Source organism: Prosopis cineraria, unplaced genomic scaffold (genome assembly GCF_029017545.1).
Source record: "Prosopis cineraria cultivar Desert tree isolate PC_DT_omini unplaced genomic scaffold, ASM2901754v1 PC10, whole genome shotgun sequence".
In the NCBI taxonomy this organism is placed as follows: Eukaryota; Viridiplantae; Streptophyta; class Magnoliopsida; order Fabales; family Fabaceae; genus Prosopis; species Prosopis cineraria.
Window position 1 is genome coordinate 31,737,918 of NW_026555341.1, and position 21,106 is coordinate 31,759,023.

At 29.9% G+C, this 21,106-nt stretch overlaps 2 protein-coding genes across 8 annotated transcripts; both read left to right on the forward strand.

Moving 5' to 3' along the window:
• Positions 1–3,508: 3,508 nt before the first annotated feature.
• On the forward strand, positions 3,509–5,642 carry LOC129322721 (universal stress protein PHOS34-like). Its single transcript, XM_054969072.1, has 4 exons — positions 3,509–3,781; positions 3,867–3,961; positions 4,860–4,981; positions 5,067–5,642. The coding sequence occupies exons 1-4, from the start codon at positions 3,601–3,603 to the stop codon at positions 5,152–5,154; spliced, it is 486 nt and encodes a 161-aa protein (XP_054825047.1). The 5' UTR covers positions 3,509–3,600; the 3' UTR covers positions 5,155–5,642.
• A 10,037-nt stretch (positions 5,643–15,679) lies between these two features.
• LOC129322085 (uncharacterized) lies at positions 15,680–20,844 on the forward strand. Of its 7 annotated transcripts, XR_008596179.1 has the most exons (6): positions 15,680–16,294; positions 17,359–17,597; positions 18,199–18,347; positions 19,196–19,457; positions 19,681–19,737; positions 20,339–20,844. XR_008596179.1 is itself a non-coding variant. In XM_054968130.1 (5 exons), the coding sequence occupies exons 1-4, from the start codon at positions 16,113–16,115 to the stop codon at positions 19,424–19,426; spliced, it is 801 nt and encodes a 266-aa protein (XP_054824105.1). In that variant the 5' UTR covers positions 15,680–16,112; the 3' UTR covers positions 19,427–19,452; positions 20,320–20,843. The 7 variants fall into 7 exon arrangements, 4 of the variants coding, with proteins under 4 accessions (XP_054824105.1, XP_054824103.1, XP_054824104.1 ...); XM_054968130.1 differs by lacking the exon at positions 19,681–19,737 and having other exon boundaries at positions 19,196–19,452; positions 20,320–20,843; XR_008596178.1 differs by having other exon boundaries at positions 15,681–16,294; positions 19,196–19,737; positions 20,320–20,843.
• The last annotated feature ends 262 nt before the right edge of the window (positions 20,845–21,106 follow it).

The window sequence follows — 21,106 nt, forward strand, 5'->3', positions numbered from 1 at the left end:
GACAACATTACAATAAAAAATTACAATATATTACAGTTTATCTCCCATATCATACTATGAAATTATTAGTTTCTTACAGATAAAGAAAGACAAAAACAAAACATGAAAATAAGCACTTGGCATTCTTAAGCATTGACGACGCTGGATGGAACCAATCAATCCAAATCCTTGAACAGCTGTTTTGAAAGGTTGGTTATAACATCCAAGTAACAAGTAGCAAATGCTTCTTGTTCCACTTCTAACAAACGAAGAGTTTTTTATTTTAATAATAAAAAGTGTGTTACTAACCTGTTGGGACAAATAATAATAAAATTCCTTTGAATTATATGAATGACATTTTGATCATTGAAATGTTATAATTTTTTTAAAACTTTTAAGAACTTTTTATCATTAAAAAATTAATATAAATGATCAAATTCCCTTTAATTCAAACTTGTAAATTGCCGTTGAATTCTTATAATTTAAAAAAAAAGTTGTGAACATTAGGACAAAACTTGTGAATGACAATTAACATTTGAATTAAGGATAATTTGATCATTTATATTAATTCTTTAATGATAAAAAAATTTCTAGAGATTTCAAGAGCATTATAACATTTTGAGGGACTAAAATGTCATTTATATAATTTAAAATTTTTTATCATTTTCCCAACTTTTTATCAGGTTACTCCCATATAAATGTACTCTGTTTTAAAAAAAATAATTTATATATTAAAATTTCAATTGTCATTATTAAACACATATATATGATGAGGATAAAATAAAAAAATGTGAAATATTTTAAGAAATTAAGGTTTTGCCTATATCTTTTCTCAAAAACCATAAAACAATTACCAATATTTTATATTGCAATTCAGATAAAGATATGTTTAATAAAAATAAATTTAAAAATTTATTAAAATTTTAGAGAATTTAATAAATTTTTTATTTTTTATTTTAATAAAATATATTAAAAATAATTTATAAATAAAATTAAAATAAAATTAATGAAAGTGTACATAAGCCGCAAGATGAACGTTAGAGGTCTGACGACATCGTTTCAGTGACATTGATCTACGTCCTTGATTTTTATTTATAAAAAAAATTATTACTTTTTATTTATTTTTTATATAAATAAAATTACCTATTTCAATAACCATTTATTATACATTTCTTAAATCAACTTTTATAATTTATATTAATAAAAAATAATTAATATATGCTTATATTGATTAACACAAAATATTTTAATTTATTTTTTATTTTTAAACATAATTATTATAATTTATTAATTTTTTTTAAATTGTGGAATACAATTTATATATATATATATATATATAGATATGTAAATGGAGGAAGTAATTCAAACCCAGGCTTGCTTTCCTAGCAGCGCCACTGAATTGACGATACTGACATAGTAGAAGCGTTCCAACTTCCAACCCAGCCCACAGGAATGATAGCGCGTGAGGAAATCTCAAGCCACGCTGCGACTGATGTCTCTCGAACGTCACCATTAAATACATTAATTTTCAATATCATATTTTATCGAAAAATTTCTCATATCTTTTATACTTCGTTTCAATTTTATTGGTTGGCAAAAAAAAAAATTCAATTTTTATTGGATGTCTTCAAAAGGATCATATATCACTCCTAATGAATACTCTTTCTGTTTTTATTTATAAAAGAAATTATTATTTTTTACTTATTTTTTAAGTAAAATCACAGTTTTTTAATAAATATTTATTACATATTTTTTAAATTACTCTTTATAATTATAAAAAATAATTAATTTTTATTTATGTTAATTAATCTATGATATTTTAGTTCAATATCATATTTTATGGAAAAGTAATTTCAATATCATATTATATCGAAAAATTTCTCATATCTTTTATACTTCGTTTCAATTTTATTGGTTGGCAAAAAAAAAATTCAATTTTTATTGGATGTCTTCAAAAGGAACATATATCACTCCTAATGAATACTCTTTCTGTTTTTATTTATAAAAGAAATTATTACTTTTTACTTATTTTTTTAGTAAAATCATATTTTTTAATAAATATTTATTGCATATTTTCTAAATTACTCTTTGTAATTATAAAAAATAATTAATTTTTATTTATGTTAATTAATCTATGATATTTTAGTTCAATTTTCTTATTTTCAAATATAATTATTACAGTGAATCAATTTTGCTTAAATAGTATGATACTATATTTTATATATATATATATATATATATAAATGAAAGAGCATATCAACTTGTCCTATAAAATTTTAATTAATCATCTTGATTTACAAAGTCTAGAAATGTTTTAATGAATTTTTCCTCTTGTTTCTTCTAATGATACTTCAATTTAACATCATCTCTCTATTACAACTTTGTCATCCCATGTCCTATTTTGTAAAACCAATTTATTAATTCTTTTTTCTCTTCTCTGATTCCCATCTCCAACCAAATAGCTTATATTCCTTTAGTTTTTTTCAAAATAATATCTTATTTTTTCTGAGATTATATATTCAAGAATATAAAAGAAATTTAATTTTTATATGTGAAATAAATAACTTTTTTAAAATATCATCACTAAAAAAATAAGTCACCCAATCACATCTGAGTGAGACCCTTGCTTGAATAAAGATACATATAAAAAGATATAGTATTAAATAAAAAATAATTAACTAGCTTATTATAAAAATATAATTTAATTAAAAATATTTTATATTTTTAAAAAGAATAAAGATAAGTCAAGTTTGGAGTAATATGAAAATATTACAGCGAAGTACCAAACCTAGGAATAATATACTTGATTTAAAATTACATCATTTTTTTTATTTATTTTTATTTAATTGGGCTTCTCAATTAAAAATTTTTATTAATTAAACCCTTTAATTTAAAAGAATTTTGTAAAAAAAATTTATTAAATACACGTTAAAAATACTTTATATTTTTAAATATAATATTAAAAAAGTACTTTATATTATGGATTAGACTAATATTTCCTCCATTATTAAGGCATTTTTATACTTTAAAGAATACTTATGTAAAACGTTTTTTAAGAAATTAAATATTAAAAAATATAAAGTACCTTTAGCATTTTAAGATGATATTAATGTGTTTTTTTAAGTGCCCATAATAAATAAAATATTTTATATTTATGTTAAAATAAAATACCCTATTAAATAAAAATAAATATAAAAAATAATATTAATTTTAAAAAATAACTAAATATTTTATTAAAAGTAAAATTAAATTAAAAATGTTTTATATATTTTTTATCACAGGTAAAAATTGACTTGATAAAAACGTCGAAACACATCAACAACATGATGTGCTTACCAGTTACAACGATAACAACAATTAAACAGCCTGGCGTTCTAATCCTTGCATGCCACTATACTCTGTACCCGTTGGTCCAAGCCCTGCATGTGGACATTAGAAGGATGCGACGTCGTTCCAGCTGCTCCTAATTTTGAAGCTGTTCTTGCTGGGCTATGCTTTGACTATAAATATGGCGTCAATTTAGCATGAGCCGCACTGTACTGTGGTAGCGTTCCAACCAAGCCAATAGGAATTGATAGATAGGTGCGAGCCATCGATCCGGTGACCGAAATCTGAGCTTCCATGGCGACAACGTCGGAAAAGCAAGTTATGATGGTGGCTATCGACGAGAGTGAGCATAGCGCCTATGCTCTCAAGTGGACTCTCGATCACTTCTTCACGCCCACCCCTAATCCTCTCTTCAAGCTCATTCTTGTTCACGCCAGACCTTCTGCTATCTCCGCTGTCGGCCTAGCCGGCCCTGGTGCTCCATTTTTTCCTCGATTCTACTTTTTCTTTATTTCTGAAATTTGTCGGAAACGATGTGTGAATGCATTAATTGTTCACAGGAGCTAATAACGTTTTGCCCATTGTTGAGGCGGATTTGAAACGAACAGCTGCAAGAGTTGTTGAAAAGGCCAGAGAGCTTTGTATCAAGAAATCGGTAATTAGTTATCACTTTTACTACTGGATAATTGGTCATTTAGCCTTCTATTGCCATCATTCAGTTTCGCCTCCTCCTTTTGCGATTTGATTTGTTCTTTCAGCAACTTCAATCTTCCTATGAACTGAAGCGATTCTTGGGAGGTATTTGCTGAGATTTATCGTACAAGGGAGAAATGAAACTGAAAGGAAAAAAAGTCTCTGGATTAACTGATTTTCTGATTATAATTTGATGATAGGTTCTGCCTCAATATTACAAGAGTCTGAAGTTGTGAGATTCTTTTAATGGATATATATTTTAGAAGTTGTAGGGACATGGAATATTAAAAGAAAAGAAGACCGGTTCTTGTTTTCCTTTTGGAACTGTCAATGCCTGCAGGGCACCCAGAGTGTGCTCTGAAAAGGAAAAAAAAAAAAAAAAAAACAGTACTCTGCATGAATTTTAGTAGAGGTGAATTAGATCAGAGATTATAACTTAAAAATTTTTGTTCGAGAAAATTTGCATTATAAATTCAGAAACGTCCATTCATAGCTGTAGGAAAAATTAATTAGATCATAGCATTTTACTGTTAATTTTGTTTATATGATTTTATCCATTTTTTTGGGCCTCACTTTTAAAAGACTCATAATCATTTTATCAACCACAAAAAAAAAAAAAAGACTCATCATAAAAAATCTGATTAATGTTTTTTCCCTTAGCTGATGTTGATGTGGTGTTGTAGTTTGTTATGTTGTGTCCGTAGTTGTATTTCCCCTCCCAACTTTTTGGATCTATCTACCGTTTTAGTGTGATGTAACGGTGTATTTTGGGCCAAAATAGGGAAAACAAAAAGTCTAATGCTTGAGGATTGAAATACTATATATTTATCCTGGGGAAAATTACCTGAATGTATCATCAGGTAAATGATGTGGAGGTGGAAGTAATAGAAGGGGACGCCAGAAATGTGCTTTGCGATGCAGTGGACAAGCACCATGTTTCTATATTGGTTGTGGGAAGTCATGGTTATGGAGCTATAAAGAGGTAAATACTAGATACTATATAGAAAAGGTTTTTAACTCCTCTTGAAATTAAAAGTATCAATTTATTTGATGCTGTGTATTTGCAGGGCGGTCTTAGGGAGCGTGAGTGACTATTGTGCTCATCACGCTCACTGCACTGTGATGATTGTGAAGAAGCCAAAACCCCAGCACTGATATGCTTTGGCTGCCTCTAAATACTAATCAGCAGAGTGTGTGTGTAGATATATCTATATTGATCATGGTTTGACAGGGGTAGTAATAAACGGTTTGCCAATATTCTTGGGGAATTCAGAAGCATCATCTGGCAGGCTGCTGCTTTTTTGCAATTTGACACTGGTAGGAATTGTTTATCTATCATTGTTGGGAAATGCTTGTTATCTGATGATATCAGTAAGCTTTTTCTCTCTCTCGTTTAAGAAAAGACCCAAGCGGAGAGGGTCTTTTTAAGTTTGGGTGGACTATGTACGATCCTTTTATTGCAATAAATTGAATCCTTTTATTAAGGCGAAAAAATTGATCACAGTGTTCCCAGAACATTCAAAGGTTATATATGTTTGTTCTGTGCTCTATCGGTTTCATGTTGAACAGATATTGCTATGTTTTTAGCAATGTAACTATAATTTGTGTGTAAACGTTGACAAGTGCCAATGTTTTTTCTTTTTTCTTTTTTAAATCATGTCAATGATGCTGGTTCAATGTGGGAGAACAGAATCTTATTTTTCATTTTTGATGGCTTTAAACAAGCCTCTTTGAGTGGATGGCCCCCTCGTTTTTGTCGGCCATTCCGCCTATTGATTAATGTACTCCATCTTTCTATCTAATGCTCAAACGATTCGCATGCTCTGTTATGTTGTCATCACTTTAACTTATGCCATTCTTTATATTTAAGCCTGTCAAAAGTCTTCTGACATTTCAACGCAATTTCTAATGTGAAATATGTCTTTCGATTGAATGTTGGCATATGTTCAATTTATACATATACAAAAGTTACGCCTGGCTTGGGATTTTTTTTAATTATTTACAGATATTTTTTTATTGAATACAATTATGTTTGAAATATTGTTGAGCGTAAAATATAGACACTTCTATCAATAGATATTTAAATTTGGGCTCATGGCGTTATAAAAGCCTATTCCCTCACACCCACTTAATGTGAACTTCGATTTGATTGAGTTTTGGGTGATATATTACTTGTTTTAGTATTTGCGTACATTGCACGACCCATTGGGCTTAATTGGAGTGAAATTGAGTGAAAAAATGCCATAGTAATTCACGTTCGGCTTCTTCTAGGACGCGCCCGACACATTGCCATGGATGAAAAAGGTGAACAAATCTTGTAGCTTGATTAAGATCTTTCAAGTTCCAACGTAGACATGTCAGTAGAAAATTGAAAGAATTTTATTTAAGGATAGCAGAAGTAATTTATTTTTAAGTGGCTCTCAAAGAATTTTAAAATATTAGTTCAGTGCTAACTTATTTTTAAGTGACTCTTAAAAAATTTTAAAATATCAGTTCAATTCTATAAGACTAAACTGAAAATAAATTAAAAGTAAAAAAGATCAAAATATTTTCAGATCAAATATATATAAAAAAGACAACCACTAACTATCGTCACCGGTTATCGAAGCTTCACCGGCAAGGGCAGCCACTAGACCTTCGTCATTGGAGCTTCGACCTCATGTTGGACCACTGTCATCGGAGCTCTAGCCGTCAACTAGACCACTGTCGGTGGTGGTTGGAAAATTATGAAGAATTAATTTCTCTAAAGGTGACCAAGGTGGGTGTATAACCCAAGACCCTTGGTTTACCAAAATATTTTAAACCACTAAGCCACTCAATTCATTCAATCATATAATGCATAAAATTGTATATATAATAAACCTTGTTTTCAAACTATTTGATTATTATATTATTTGTTAATTGTGTAACTTTACTTGTTAATACCTTAAAAGGACTTGTTAATTACTTAATTTTTCTTATTAACCCCATGACTCTTGCAACAAAAATAAATTACTTATTAATCGTGTAACTATACTTGTTAATATCTTAATAGGACTTGTTAATTACTTAACTCTCCTTGTTAAGTCTGTGACTCCCACAACAGAGTTACATTACTTTTTAATCGTGTAAATGTCATTGTTAATACCTTAATATGACTTATTAATTACTTAAATTTACTTGTCAAATACATGATTCCTTCAACTAACCTTCAATACTTGTTAATCATATACTTTTACTTGTTAATAATGCAACAATATTTGTTAATTACATAACGTTACTTATTAATTTCTCAACAATACTTGTTAATTATCTATTGTCACTTGTTAAATAAATATATAATTTACATAAAAAATTAAGTTTGTCAGACAATGAAAACGATGACAGTCGAGTCTTCCTTATCAATATCAAACATACTTGTTAGAATATATTAGGCTTTAATTGTATAAAATTTTTCAAACCTCTAGCTTTAATTGTATAAAATTTTTCAAATATCTAGTCTGATCATATTCATCAAACTAGAGTTTTAATTCACTGTAAATTAATAATTAAGCAATCTGTATCCCAAAAAATTAATTTAGTAATCTTGTTCTTTTCCTAGCAAACTATTCACTGCCAAATATTAAATTATTAAATGAATTTCTCAGGACAGTATTAGAATAAAAAGCCCAAGCAACCTGCATTTCTCAATTTTCAAAACATCCCCATTCACACTAGTATTTCTCAAAATAAAAAAATCATTAGCTCCAAACGCTTGGAAGATGACCTTCTCCTTTCCTTCCCGAGTTCTCTCCACCACACTCATTCGTCTCTGCGTATCGGCTACCATCTTTATCTGTATGAAACTCCTAGTTTTAGCAGAACCAAACTCGCTTTCCCACATTTTTAGCTTGTTTCAGAGCTCCTTCGATCAAATCAATGAGGCTATAAAAGGGGCGGAGTCAGGATTTAAAAATAAAAGGGGTCAAAATTAAAAAACATATATACTATAAAGTTTTCATAAATTTTAAGAGGGTCAAAAATATATAATACTTATATAACATAAAGAAGACTTTAAAAAATTAGGGAAACCATGCCCCTACTGATTTCCCCTTCCTCCGCCACTGAAGAGGGCAAAAGTCAAGTACTCTCCAAGAATGTTATCACATTCCAAGTGTGTCATTCGTCGTGGAGGGGCCAACCTTGAAATCCTTTTTAAGCCTGTAGCCTGAACGTAGGAGCATCAATTGCTTCCAAAATCCTTACATCTCGTAGGCGAAGACAAGGATGACAACAACTTCAACTACCTGCAACTTCTTTGTCTCTTTAAACCTTGAGTTATGCTTTGAAAAACCAATTCTCAAGAGTAGGGTACGTATCCAATTGGCCTTTTTTCCAATTGGATATTTAAGTTAATATAAATTTTAATTTAATCTAAAATTAATTTAATATAATTTAATAAATATCAATAAAAATTTAGAATTTTTGATTTTTTTTATTTTTCTACAATTATTGTGTTTGTGTATTTATAAAAGATGAATTGTTTTTTTTACGAAGGTTTGCTTTTTTATTATTTAATATATTTATATATGATATGAAAATTGTAAAATAATAGTTATTTCATCATTTCATAGTTTTTTTATATTTTTAATTATTATCTTCACTGTTCATGTATGCTTTTGTGTAATATTAGGTAAGACTATGCGTTCATATATTGGGTTTTTATCAACTTTATTTTTTCAGTCAATTTCCTTTATCTCCTCTAATTCTATTCAACATGATATATGTAAAGGGCGTCCTAAATTAGGATTTAATCATCATACTAACCATAATTAATCAAGGACTAACCCAAGTAGATTATCCAATACAAGATTAACCCAAATGAATTCTTAATATGTATTTTTTTTAAAACTATTTAATATAAAGGGATCCCAAGTCGTTAAAATATTTTAAAAACTCATATCATTTAATTAAACATATGTGGAAGCATGATAATAACTATTTTTACTTGCACAAATAATTTTGGCCCATTAATATAACACAAACATCAAAACACATTCTCAAGGGCCCAAAATATCTTTTCCCCAACGCAAAACCCATAATACAAGTGGATCAAGAATATATTATCCTAGTTGGCAATATCATAAACTAAATACACATATCAAATAAAAGGAGAGAGGCCTACAGAAGTGATTATTATCACTTGGCCTAATGCTCCTTTCCTCTATTTTTCTAAGATGAGCTAGCTCCTGTAATATGTTAAAAGAGAGGAGTGAGTACAACCACTCAGTAACCAAGGTATATCTAAATTATACAAATGCATGATAATTAATCATGAATGCAAGTGGCCAATAAATTTATCAAGGTGATCATTCAAATAATCACAGTAATAACATGTTAATCACATTAACATTTAACTCATGTGAATAATTTCAAGAATAAAGTCAAGTATAAAATTTGTACAAATAGCCACATATACATTATTCGCATAATTACTGCATGTTCTCATTTCTACAATTATAATCATATTCTCAACATAGCCATCAATCACTCAAATGGCATGATAGTAATAATATGCATGATCAATCTCTTCCTTATATCCCCCCTTATTTTCTCTGACATGAAATCCGTGGGCCAACAACCAAAAGGGATCGTCCATATGGTGAGACTACTCAAGGCCTTAATCATATCATAAGGGGCTACCAAGCCAGGATTACCTTACTTACTTATAAACACGGTTTCCCTCAAATCACACACTATGGGGTGTCATACCTAAAACTAACTCTACCCATAACTCCAGGTAGGTCAGTAGGGTCAAGTCCCTTAATAGAAACGATGCTACAATACCTTACAAAGTAAGTAGCGGTTATAACCCCTAGGATTATTAGTTAATAGCCAAGTACCATATGGATTTTGCATAACCGTTAATTCCTTCACTAAAGCGAACTCCCGCCATATGATCATACTCATGAGAAAATGCATTTCAAAAACTCATATATATGATTCAAAATTATCCCACATGCTCATCAACTTTCTTACTCAACAAACATCAAGAATCATCATATTTCAATCATGCCTCTTGCATCAATTTTTTAAATTATCATACAAAACCACATTAGTATCATATAAAACTCAACAAGCTCATACAATTCATCACTGTGCATAATCTACAACTTATAACCAAGAGTGTACACATAATTATTAACCATCAATCTCATTACTCACACCAAGTCATAATTAACTTGGTCACTAGTCATAGAGTCTCAACAAAGCCACATGCATTACAAACAATCATTTCAAAATTTAGACATATATATATATATATTCTTTTATTTCACCAACATAATTAATTAAGTAACATACAAATGCATAAAATAGATTTCCCCCGATTACCTCAACCTTTGAGAGGTTAAAGGTTACCCCTCAAGTTACAACACTTCTAAAGCTTGAATGGTGTCAAAAGAAAATTAATCTACAATTGATCATATCCCAATGTGTCAATAATATTATTAACACAATTTTCACTCATACTCTAACACCTAAGTATTTATTTTATTTTATTTTATATTTATATATATATATATATATTTAAGAATTTAGTCTTAGTCTCTTGAATTCTAAAATTTAATTTCATGTATTTGAACCTATCTACTTGGTTTAATAATCTCCTTCACAATAATTTCATTCAAATAATTTTCTAATATCAAAATTTCTCTTTTTATTCCAAAAATTCACACATAAAAATACCCAAAAATTGCAAACTTGATTTCAAGCCTAGAATTATTATTCTATAGCCATAATAATTTATTTCTCATTTCAAATAATCATCTAAATATCAACAAATCAATTTATATTTTCAGATTTAACCAAAAATCTACCCGTAGGGTCTAGGGATAAACTCAAATACCTCAAATTCCAATTCTATCAACAAAATAATACTCTAGAATATTTATTACACTACTAACAACCTCAAAAACTATATTTATTCAATATAAATTCATCCCTCTTTCAAACCCTAGGTTTTCTAAAATTTCAGAATCTGCAGCTTAAAGGGAAAAATGACTAAGAAAAAAATATTTAGAACACTTACCTAGTCATAAAATACTTAAAATCTCATCTGAAATATCTTACTATGGAGCTTCACCTTCTAAATCAACTCCTCTAGCCGCAGCGTCGCTCGCTCTCTGCCTCAGCTCATGCACAGGGAAGAAATGAAGAAGCAAAGGAAAAAGGGTGGTTTTATAAAAAATACTGTGGGTCCCACTTTTTTTTATTTTCCTCTTTCCTCTCTCTTTTTTTTTTATTATTATATATATATATATATATATATAATCATTGCAGCACGCGGGATGCCGAAAGCTCTCTTCTTCCTCTCTGTTTTTCTTTTTTTTTTTTTGCATTATTTATACCTCAACACCCAAAGCAAAAATTACTTCTCTCTCCCCTTTAATTTTCAATTTATTTTATGTTTTTTTTTCCTTTTTCTTCTTTTTTTTAATAATATTATCATTACTATTTCTATTTACTATAAGATCATAACTTAGAATTTTAGTCTAAATTAAATCTAATAATAATTTTCTAACTAAAATTATTTATATCTAAATATTCCTTTAAAATTACTCATTTGCTCTAAATTAACTTAATTAATCTTAGGTTAATTCTTTGGGATATTACAATATAAGGTTAAGATAATAAGGTTAGGATTCCTTTTTAAAAAAATTAATCATTTAATCCTTGTAATGTTGATTAAATTATAATTAAATTTTTAAATTTTAACTGATTATAACTTGATCTTTATAATTTTAACTCAGTTATATTTCAATCCTTGAATTTTAACTCGTACAACTCTATCATAACCTGACACTAAGGGCATGATTGGCATAAAATATGAAAAAAAAACTCATATTTCATAAGCCTTAATTAATTAAAAATTAAAATAAAATATCAATATAGGTAAGTTATATATATATATATATTAATAAAGTTTATAAAGATTTAAAATATTTTGTAAAAATTTTGACAGATTCTCCCCTGTAATTCGAACCTCTTAAATTTTCACAATAACAACAAAACCTGCCAATAGACTAGCAAAGAGATTAGCTCCCTTCCAGCAGTTTGCATTATAACAAAATAAGATTTAGACCTAATGATAGTATACGTAAAGCACTAACTTATAATTTTGCAAAATATAGTACAAAATTTCATCCAAAAAGAATAATCACCATGTTCTTCTTTTTTTCCCTAAAAAGTAACATGATCCCTTAATGATTCATAAGAGGTGTAGGGTTAGGTATCGTATCTATGACCAAAGCAATTTCTGATAAGTAGCGTTTCAATCAAAATTATAAACTTTATAGAGATGATGAAAATAGTAATTAATAAACTTAATTTGAGATGATTTAATGAAACAATGAAATGTATACTTAAATTAACAATAACTAGTAAATTTTATACATGATATAATTGTGAAATTAAACAAATGCTACTAGTTTCATAAAAGCGTTTAAAATAGATACAAGTCATAAAATACAAACGTTTGCATTAATAATGAAATTCAATTAGGTAATTTCATAAAATTAGTAAACAAATAACAAATTTTATTTTAAATTTAGGAGAGCTTGATCAGAATGAATAACAAGCGTGGATACACATTTCATGAGAATAAATAACCAATCAAGCATAGCTTAAGGCTGCAAAATAATCAAGCATGATTAGAAGCCATGAACAAACACGGCATAGCCCACAAAGCAAGCGTGAGCAATGCTAACAAATATCTATCCTTCCATTTCATGTGCGTTGACCTGTGTACGGGTCTAGCACTTCCTATAAATACCCTATTAGCTAGGTGTGTCATGGCGTGCCAAAAACTAACAGAACTACTGTTAGTATCTAATATTCTGAACTTAAATCCCCCTCATTAAAATCTAGCATGTGTGGAGTAAGAAAATTAATTTAAAAATTTTCACTAATAAGTACTATCCAACCATCCTTTTTCCATTATCCAAATAACTTATCATTTCCTCCATCCACCAATCGTCACATTCAAATCTTACATCAATATTGCAGAACTAAATAATTAATTTACTTAGGAGAAGTAATATTAGTGTTGAATATATATTCTTCCCTTTGTTTATCAACAACATAAATCATTAATAAAATTAACACACATTCATAAATAAAAAAAATTATAAAAATAAAATTAACATGAATATCTGTCCAATTAATAAGGAAATACTAGTAAAATTTAAATAAATAAATTTTATAGACATTTATCATAAATGGATTTAAAACGCTATCCACATACTTGAGTTTCTAAAATTTTATAATCAACTCCCATAACTTCTTACTTATTTCAATGGTGCTTCAAATTAATCTAATACATAATCCAATAATTCTCTTATCATTATATTTATAATTTCTCTAGACTCTATTATAAAATTTAACAATTTTATTTTTATTTATAAATCTTTTAAGTATATTTACAAATACTAATGAAAACATGCACCATTACTAACTCATGAGGCAAGCACTCAAGCAAACCAATAATTTCCATCTTTTAATTTCTTTTTAAAAAATTCCAGCCCCGCATACTAAAATAGTATCCAATCCACACAACACCTAATTATTTCCACCACCTTAAGATACTAATACAGAGAAACAGAGCACGCTTTCAGCCATTGAAGAAAGAAAAGCAAATTTCACAGCATACTAAAACCCATACCCACGGAAGAAAGGAGAGTCAATATCTTACCTTGACCAATGTAGCAGTAACTGCCGCACACACACACACAACTTACGGATAGCACGAAAAAGAACAAAGCTACAACCCCACGGCCCAAGAGAAGGGGACAAAGCAGACTTTATGGACTAGAAAAGAAGAAGCGAAAACCTTTGATAGAAAAGAACGACAGAAAGCCGTAACCTCCTCCCTCCACTGTGACAGCCGAACGAAGATGGAGAAGAGGAAGAAGGTGACAGCTAAACAAAGAGATAAAGAAGAGGAAGACAACAAACCGATGGCCAAGAAAGAAGGAGAGTACGGCTCATCTCTTGCTGATACAAAGAACGCGATGACATGTAAGAAGAATCAGCAGCTCACTCCATTGTGGTTGGCGAACACTAACAGGAAAGATAGCAGCAAACGAAGCAAGAGCTGTGAAGAAAACCTACAGCCGACAGCAAGCTAAGAAAGTTGATAAGAATCGAAGAGATGAACAGACTATAAAGGTCCAGAGAAGTGTATAAGGGCGGTGGACAAAAGAAAACGCGATCCTCTGTTTTTCTTTCAGTCATGCGAATAGCAAAACTACTTTTTGAAAAGAAAATTACAAGAAAGCACTCACAAAAATCACAACCAAAAGGCACATACAAATTACCAACAAGAGCACAGAATTTTATTATAATTTGAAGCCAAACTTTTGGTTAAAAAAATTTAATTCTGAATCTTTGCGAAAGTTTCTAACATAAATTTTTATAAATAATCCCTTTTTAATTATTAAAAAATTTATTTAAATAATTCAATAGGAAGAAAATTTTTGTTTAGATTAAATTTAGGGTCATTACAAATGTATTCCCTACAGTTTTAATTATTTAAATATTAATTCTTATATTTTAAAAAAATTATAAAGATTAAAACTATTTTAAAATTTTAGTCTTTATAAATAATAAAAGAATTTAGTAATTTAAAATATTAAACATAAATTTTAACATGATTTTATTTTTTATAATTTTATTTGTAAAATATAAAAAAATATTTTAAATAGTTAAAAGTATAAGGAGCAAGAACTAAGTTTAAGAATTGCGTTAAAATAATAAGGATCAAATAATAATGAGTTAAAATTTAGGGATTAAATTATAATTAAAATAAAATTATATAAATTAAATAATTAATTTTTTTAATTATTTGAAAAGAATGAGTATGAGAAAATTTAAAAAAATGAGAACGAAAAAAAATATAAAAGCATATTTAGTATCCCCAAATTTAAGAGTTAAGTATACGTTTATAAATAAATATTTAGAGTAATTAATTTTTCTATTTGAATAATTAATTATGGGCCCATACCAAATTCTTCCTAAAATTAGTTATAAACCCTAATAAGACTCTTACTTCAAAGGACATTATTCAAAGAAAAATTATATCTAGATCTCATGTGAAAGAATTTATTATTAAAAAGTCTTATAAAATTTATAAAATATTTTAAGTTTTAAATCTTGTGCATTTATAACTTGATAAATGACATTTATAATCGAAAATTGATACTTCAAAAAAATAAACGTATCTGTATCTGATATATATTTGACACGATAGTAGTAGGATACTTTGTATACATATCTCATAATCTAATATTTGTAATATGATTTTTTTCAATAATTTTTTTATTATATCATTTAAAAACTTAAAAAAATATTTAATATTTATTTGATTGTTATACATATCTTTCTATTATTTTAAAAATTCTTGTTTAAAAATTTAAATACCTATACATATTAAAAAAAATTTAATATTAAATTTAAACTATTTATATTAAATCAAGACTGTCAGATTGATAATAATATTTACTAAAATATTATAAAATTTTTATATATTTTTAATTTAAAAATATAAAATAAAAATAAAAATTAAAAATATTAAATCTAGATTACATTGGACGGTCCAGATTTGCCTCCGCTCCATCGGAGGAAGCCGACTCCATCATGCGATCGCATACTCGTACCTCTCTATCTATGCAACCTTTGGCAACTGTAGTATAGGTCCGCCTTGGTTCCGTTTTGGGGTGTTGAAGGGGTTCTTCGCTCTTCGCTCCATAAGTGCCGTGCTCTGCTTCGCGGACCTGCATTTCTTGGTTGTTATTTGCTCGTTACAAAAAAAAAAAAAAACAAAACAAAAACAAAAGAAACATCAGATCACTACGCTGTCTGAATTCTGAACTCCCAATCATTCTCCAGATCCACAGTTCAGTTGACGAGCTCATCAAGTCTCCAAACATTGGCTGCTCGCCCCGATTTCTAAATTGTAGCTTTTTTTTTTTTTAAATAACTATTGTCATCCCATTTCTTCTTCTGTTTCCGAAGTACCATTGTTTCCATTGGTTTGAATTCATTTCTTGTCCGCTAGAAGTGGGTTCCTTTCAAAGTTGGAAGCAAAGCGCAGAGCCATGGCTTTGGTGGGTAAAGCAAGAGAAGCAGGGATTCCATTGATGAAGCTGATTAGATTAAAAGGGGTTCCTATTTTGGAACAGTTGTGCTTAGAGGAACGGCTGCTTCGGACTGGTTCAGATAATTGGTGTCTGATTAATGATGGTACAAATTCCCCTGCCATTGTGATGGGCTTGTCTGGGTATGTTTTCATTTGTTCTACTCGTTCCTTATTCTGTGAATTCAAATCTGGTGTTATTATTATCTTTCCATTTCAGATATGCATTTTCCCAGTTCTTTGAAATGAATTGATTTCTTTATGTTCATTCACATATTTATAACTTGAAATTTTATTTTCTGTGCAATTAGCAGATTTGATGAACATGTTAAAAGTAAAGTATTTTGAAAGAGAAAACTTAGTATTTTAGTATATATTCAATGCATTTTTCTTCAATCAAATCATATTAGGACAAGTGAAGTCTAAAGTTTTTTTTTTTTTTAAAAAAAAAAGGTCCTAAGAACAATTGTCAGTTATCTGCAGTTATATGGTAGGAATAAGAAAATACACATCCTAATTTGATTGAAAAAAAGTATCTTAAGTATACAGGTTTAAGCTTAAGTACCTACTTTCTTTGTTGCCTATGTTCTTATAGTTTTCTTGGTTGCGTGCCGTGTCAATGGTGAATGAGAAATTCGTACCTAAATTCCTCCTTGCTTGCACATTGGCATGTTTGGGATATGAAGTTGAATGGAATGAAATAAAAGATATAATAAAGTGATTTCAGAGATGAAAAATAACATCCGTGCCCTTTTTTTAAACAGTATAGAAAAGGAATTGTATTAGTCATGATTTTATACTGGCATACAAGACATTGCATAGAGATGATAGTGAGTGATTATTTTTCCACAGTTCATAAAAAACGTGCTTTAGGTAGGTTTAAGGTTCTGGTATAAGCTCATTTCAAATTGATGTAAGTTAACCACACCATCTGAAATGAAACACTCATATTTCTGACTTCTTCTTTACTCCTGTATTGGGTACAAACTGGAAGGAGTGTCCTTTACTTCACAATGGTTCATGTTGGATAGTCCAGAGCCAGAGGTTGTGTATTGATGGTCTTCTTTCCTTCCTAATGATATATATTACTTGCAAATGGTCATTTCTTGATCTGCTGCTGATATGCTTAAGGAGAAGAAAAATTTCATTTTGTCGTAAAAATAAGCATGAAAGTTAATGTTCTATCTGAAAGTGGATATTCTACATAGGAAACTCTCAGAACTTGTTGAAGTCAGGCCTGTGTTGCGAGATCAGATTCCTGTCATCAGAAGGTTTTCTGGGGGAGGCACTGTTATTGTTGACCAAGGAACTATATTTGTTACTCTCATATGTAATAAAGATGCTGTTCCAGATATTCAACCCTTTCCCCGTTCCATCATGTCATGGAGCGGTCAGTTATACAGTGAAGTTTTCAAAGGGATTGGTGATTTCCAGCTCCGTGAGAATGGTACATAGGTTGCCCCTTAATCATTGTGCCTTGTCTAGTTTTCATAGAACCTTCCATCACCAAGTATGCATTTATCAAAAGCATCCATATATTTGATTGTGTCAAGTCAATTGAGCTGTTGCATTCATTTTCAAATCCTTGGCTTAGATCCAACAAACAAAACTATCATTTTTGGGGTTGATTTTCAATAATTCGTTCTGAACAATCGATTATATATAGATACATCCGTGTAAAAGACTTGAGTAGTTTTGTTATCCTTTATGTTTCTTCTTGAAAACAGAAGCGTATTCTTTTTTTGGTCTAGGGGCCTTATTTTATAACTTGATTTTTATGATTTTCTGTCTGTTGTTTGCTCATAAAACAAGTTGTATTCGATAAGTGTTTCACTCATCTGTTGTGTCATTTTGTATTGATTTTGGACTTTTAAAACAAGCATGAATGTCTTGCATTTAGAACGTTTTTACTCTCTGAAGCAACTTTATAAATTCTGTGAAATGTTCTGCATCATTTTTAAGAATCTTATAATGAAGTTTTTATGGAATCACATCTTTATCTTTTTCAAGATTCATATAATGAAATTTTGATTCCACTTTCCTTGTAGATTATGCATTTGGTGATCGTAAGTTTGGTGGAAATGCTCAATCTATAATCAAGCACAGGTGGATCCACCACACATCCTTCTTATGGGATTATGAAGTTAAGAACATGGCCTACCTCAAGTTTCCAGCAAAGGCTCCCAATTACCGACTTGTAAGAAATACATTTTTTACTTTTGTGTCTGCTGATGACTTGCTTTTCAAAATTTTGCAATTAAAATATTTTTTTGTTCTAGTTTGATGGAATCTGTTAATGCTAATTCCTGTTGTTACCTATCTACAATTTGTTGTGATGGAATAGTACATCGGAAGAGTTGGTTGTGAGTAGAGCACAATAATGCTATGTAATCATATAGCTAATCCATTTTAATAGGATCAGTCTTGATGTTGTTGTATGTAAAAAGAATATTTGCTGGCCAAAAATTAGAAAAAATAAAAAGAACATTTTATAGACATTTCTTGTTCACTCGTGATAAAACTTGTAGAGTCTCATTGAACTGGAAAAATTGAATTTAAAAGAGAATGGAATCCATATATATGTGTGTGTGTGTGTGTGTGTGTTATGATCCTCACAGTAGCAAGAAGCCATTGAGATCGAGTTCCAATAATCTCTGAACTGAATGACACAAATAATGAGTACTTATATCTAGTGCCTATTCTCTGTTTTGTTGTGTTTGGAGGTAGTATTTGTGCCTATTAGGGATACTCTTTTTTTTTCCATTCCATTGCCCAATATCCTGGGAAAGCTGGCACAGGTACCTCAGGGATGCCTTTGGCATTTTTATTTAACACATCTGCATATTTTAGGACTCAAGTCCAAGATCATAGGATAAGTTGATTCAACCTTCTCGACTAGTCAAACCAAGCACCCCTTCAACTATTAGGGATACTCTATTTTGCTCTTTTGGCATCCTTATATTGGCTGTGGGATGTAGGATTTTTCCACTAGTATAATGGGATTCATGGGTTAATCATTGTGTTCACACTATTATCTGTGTGCAGGCTAGAGGCCATACAGATTTCATATGTCGAATGAAGGAATTTCTGCCTCGATTGGAATTTGTACGCAGGACAATTAAGGCAATCAGAACTCGCTTCTCTCTGGAACCTGTAGCTGAAAATATTGTGGAGATCGATGTTCCCTCTGCAACCCATTTTTCTCCCAGCACTAGGCTTCTCACCGAGCATGATATAAGGGGAATGTGTCACCAGTTACAAAATATCATTCAGTGATGCGGTGAAGTGATTGCCAAAGCATGGTAAGGTAATAAGTTAGAGAAAATTAATTCATGGATGATTAGGACATAGAATTGTCTTTGTTTCTCTTCAGATTCTTTGGGGAACCTGCCTATAAAATATAGGTGGATTGAACTAATCATGAAAAAGCATACGAACATATCAGGTTTCACTTAAAAGTGTGTCTGGATTGCTTACTTGTGTCTTTAATAATTGGTTTGATCTTTACCAATGGGAGATGGATTTAGCAGAAGAGATTAGTTTCTCAGAACGTGACGAACCAAGATTGAAATTTCCTGTTGGGAGAGGTATTCACATTCAGTACTAAATTCTACTTCCAACAATTAATTAATTGCTTTCGATTTCCATATGGAGCTGGACTGGCACTTTGACTGTATGATCCAGTTGGTTCATAGTTTCCATTTTTGCAATTTGTTTTTGGGCAAAGGGGCAAATATGTCTAAAAAGTCATTGGTCAAGAACATTCAGTAACCTAAATTGAGAAATAAGTGCACAAGTGCCCATTAAGTTATTTTTTAGTGCATCTGTGATCAAACCATTAAAAGTCAACAATGTTAAGTTGTGAATCTGAAATTTAACGATTTGGTCATAGTATTGAAAAAATAACTTCATGAGCACTCGATACACTTTTCTTCACTTTAAATTATTGAATGCTTTTGGCTGATGACTTTTTGAGTATTTTTTTCCTTTGCCCTTTGTTTTTTCTGGAAACAGTACCTAATTATGTAGAATAGAAGTTAATTCACCCTGTGTAATTTATTTCTAATAGGAGAACACCTATACGTCATAAAGAAATAATTAGTTTAGTCTTCCTATATGTCAGAGGTGGTCTTTAATTCTTTATCTCTGTCTTTTCTTTTCCCCTTGAGACTTTGGCTGCTGGCACAGAAGGTAGATTGCAGCGGCTCGTCTCTCTTTCACATCCTTCAGTGCAGGATTCTTTGGTTCCATACCTGAATTCATGCTTTTGTTTCATCTTTGATGGGATAAATGTGTACCAAACCTATTGTTTCTTTATTGGGGGAAAAAGAAAAAAAGATGTTTCAACTGACAGTTCTTTCTTCTTTGTTGATTTTCCATCTCTTCTTTGGTTAAAAAGCAAGATGTCAATCCTCAAGTTGGCCTCAGTATGTAACTAACTAAAAATTGCAGATAGTAACAAACTTGCCCCTTAGCTCGTCATCAATTTAACGTTAGCCCTCTGTTCATTTTACGAGTTGCAAGGAGGTAGTGATACACCCGAAGATGTATAAATCCGATCTCGACTTTTAATAATAAAATTAGAGTTTTGGCCATGAGATTGAGAGATTAGATTGTTACTTGTAATTATATTTTCAGGAAGTGAATAGATGCATAGATTAACTTGTTTGTCACGCGTCAAATGACAATTTGGTCACTGCAATTTTTGTAAAATCACCCTTCGGGTGCAGGAGTTTAATATGCTCTGACATGAATTGATTTTTTCTTTCCTTGCATGGTTTCCATGGCCTTGCATTATATATATATATATATATATATAATTGTCTTAACTCTTAATTCTATTTGAAAGGTGGCTGAAAATAAAGGGATAAAATCTCTCAACACAAATATAAGGTGATAAAGGTGTGCGTTGTTGGATGAAGTTGATGTATAATTATGATTTTAAATAGAACTGGT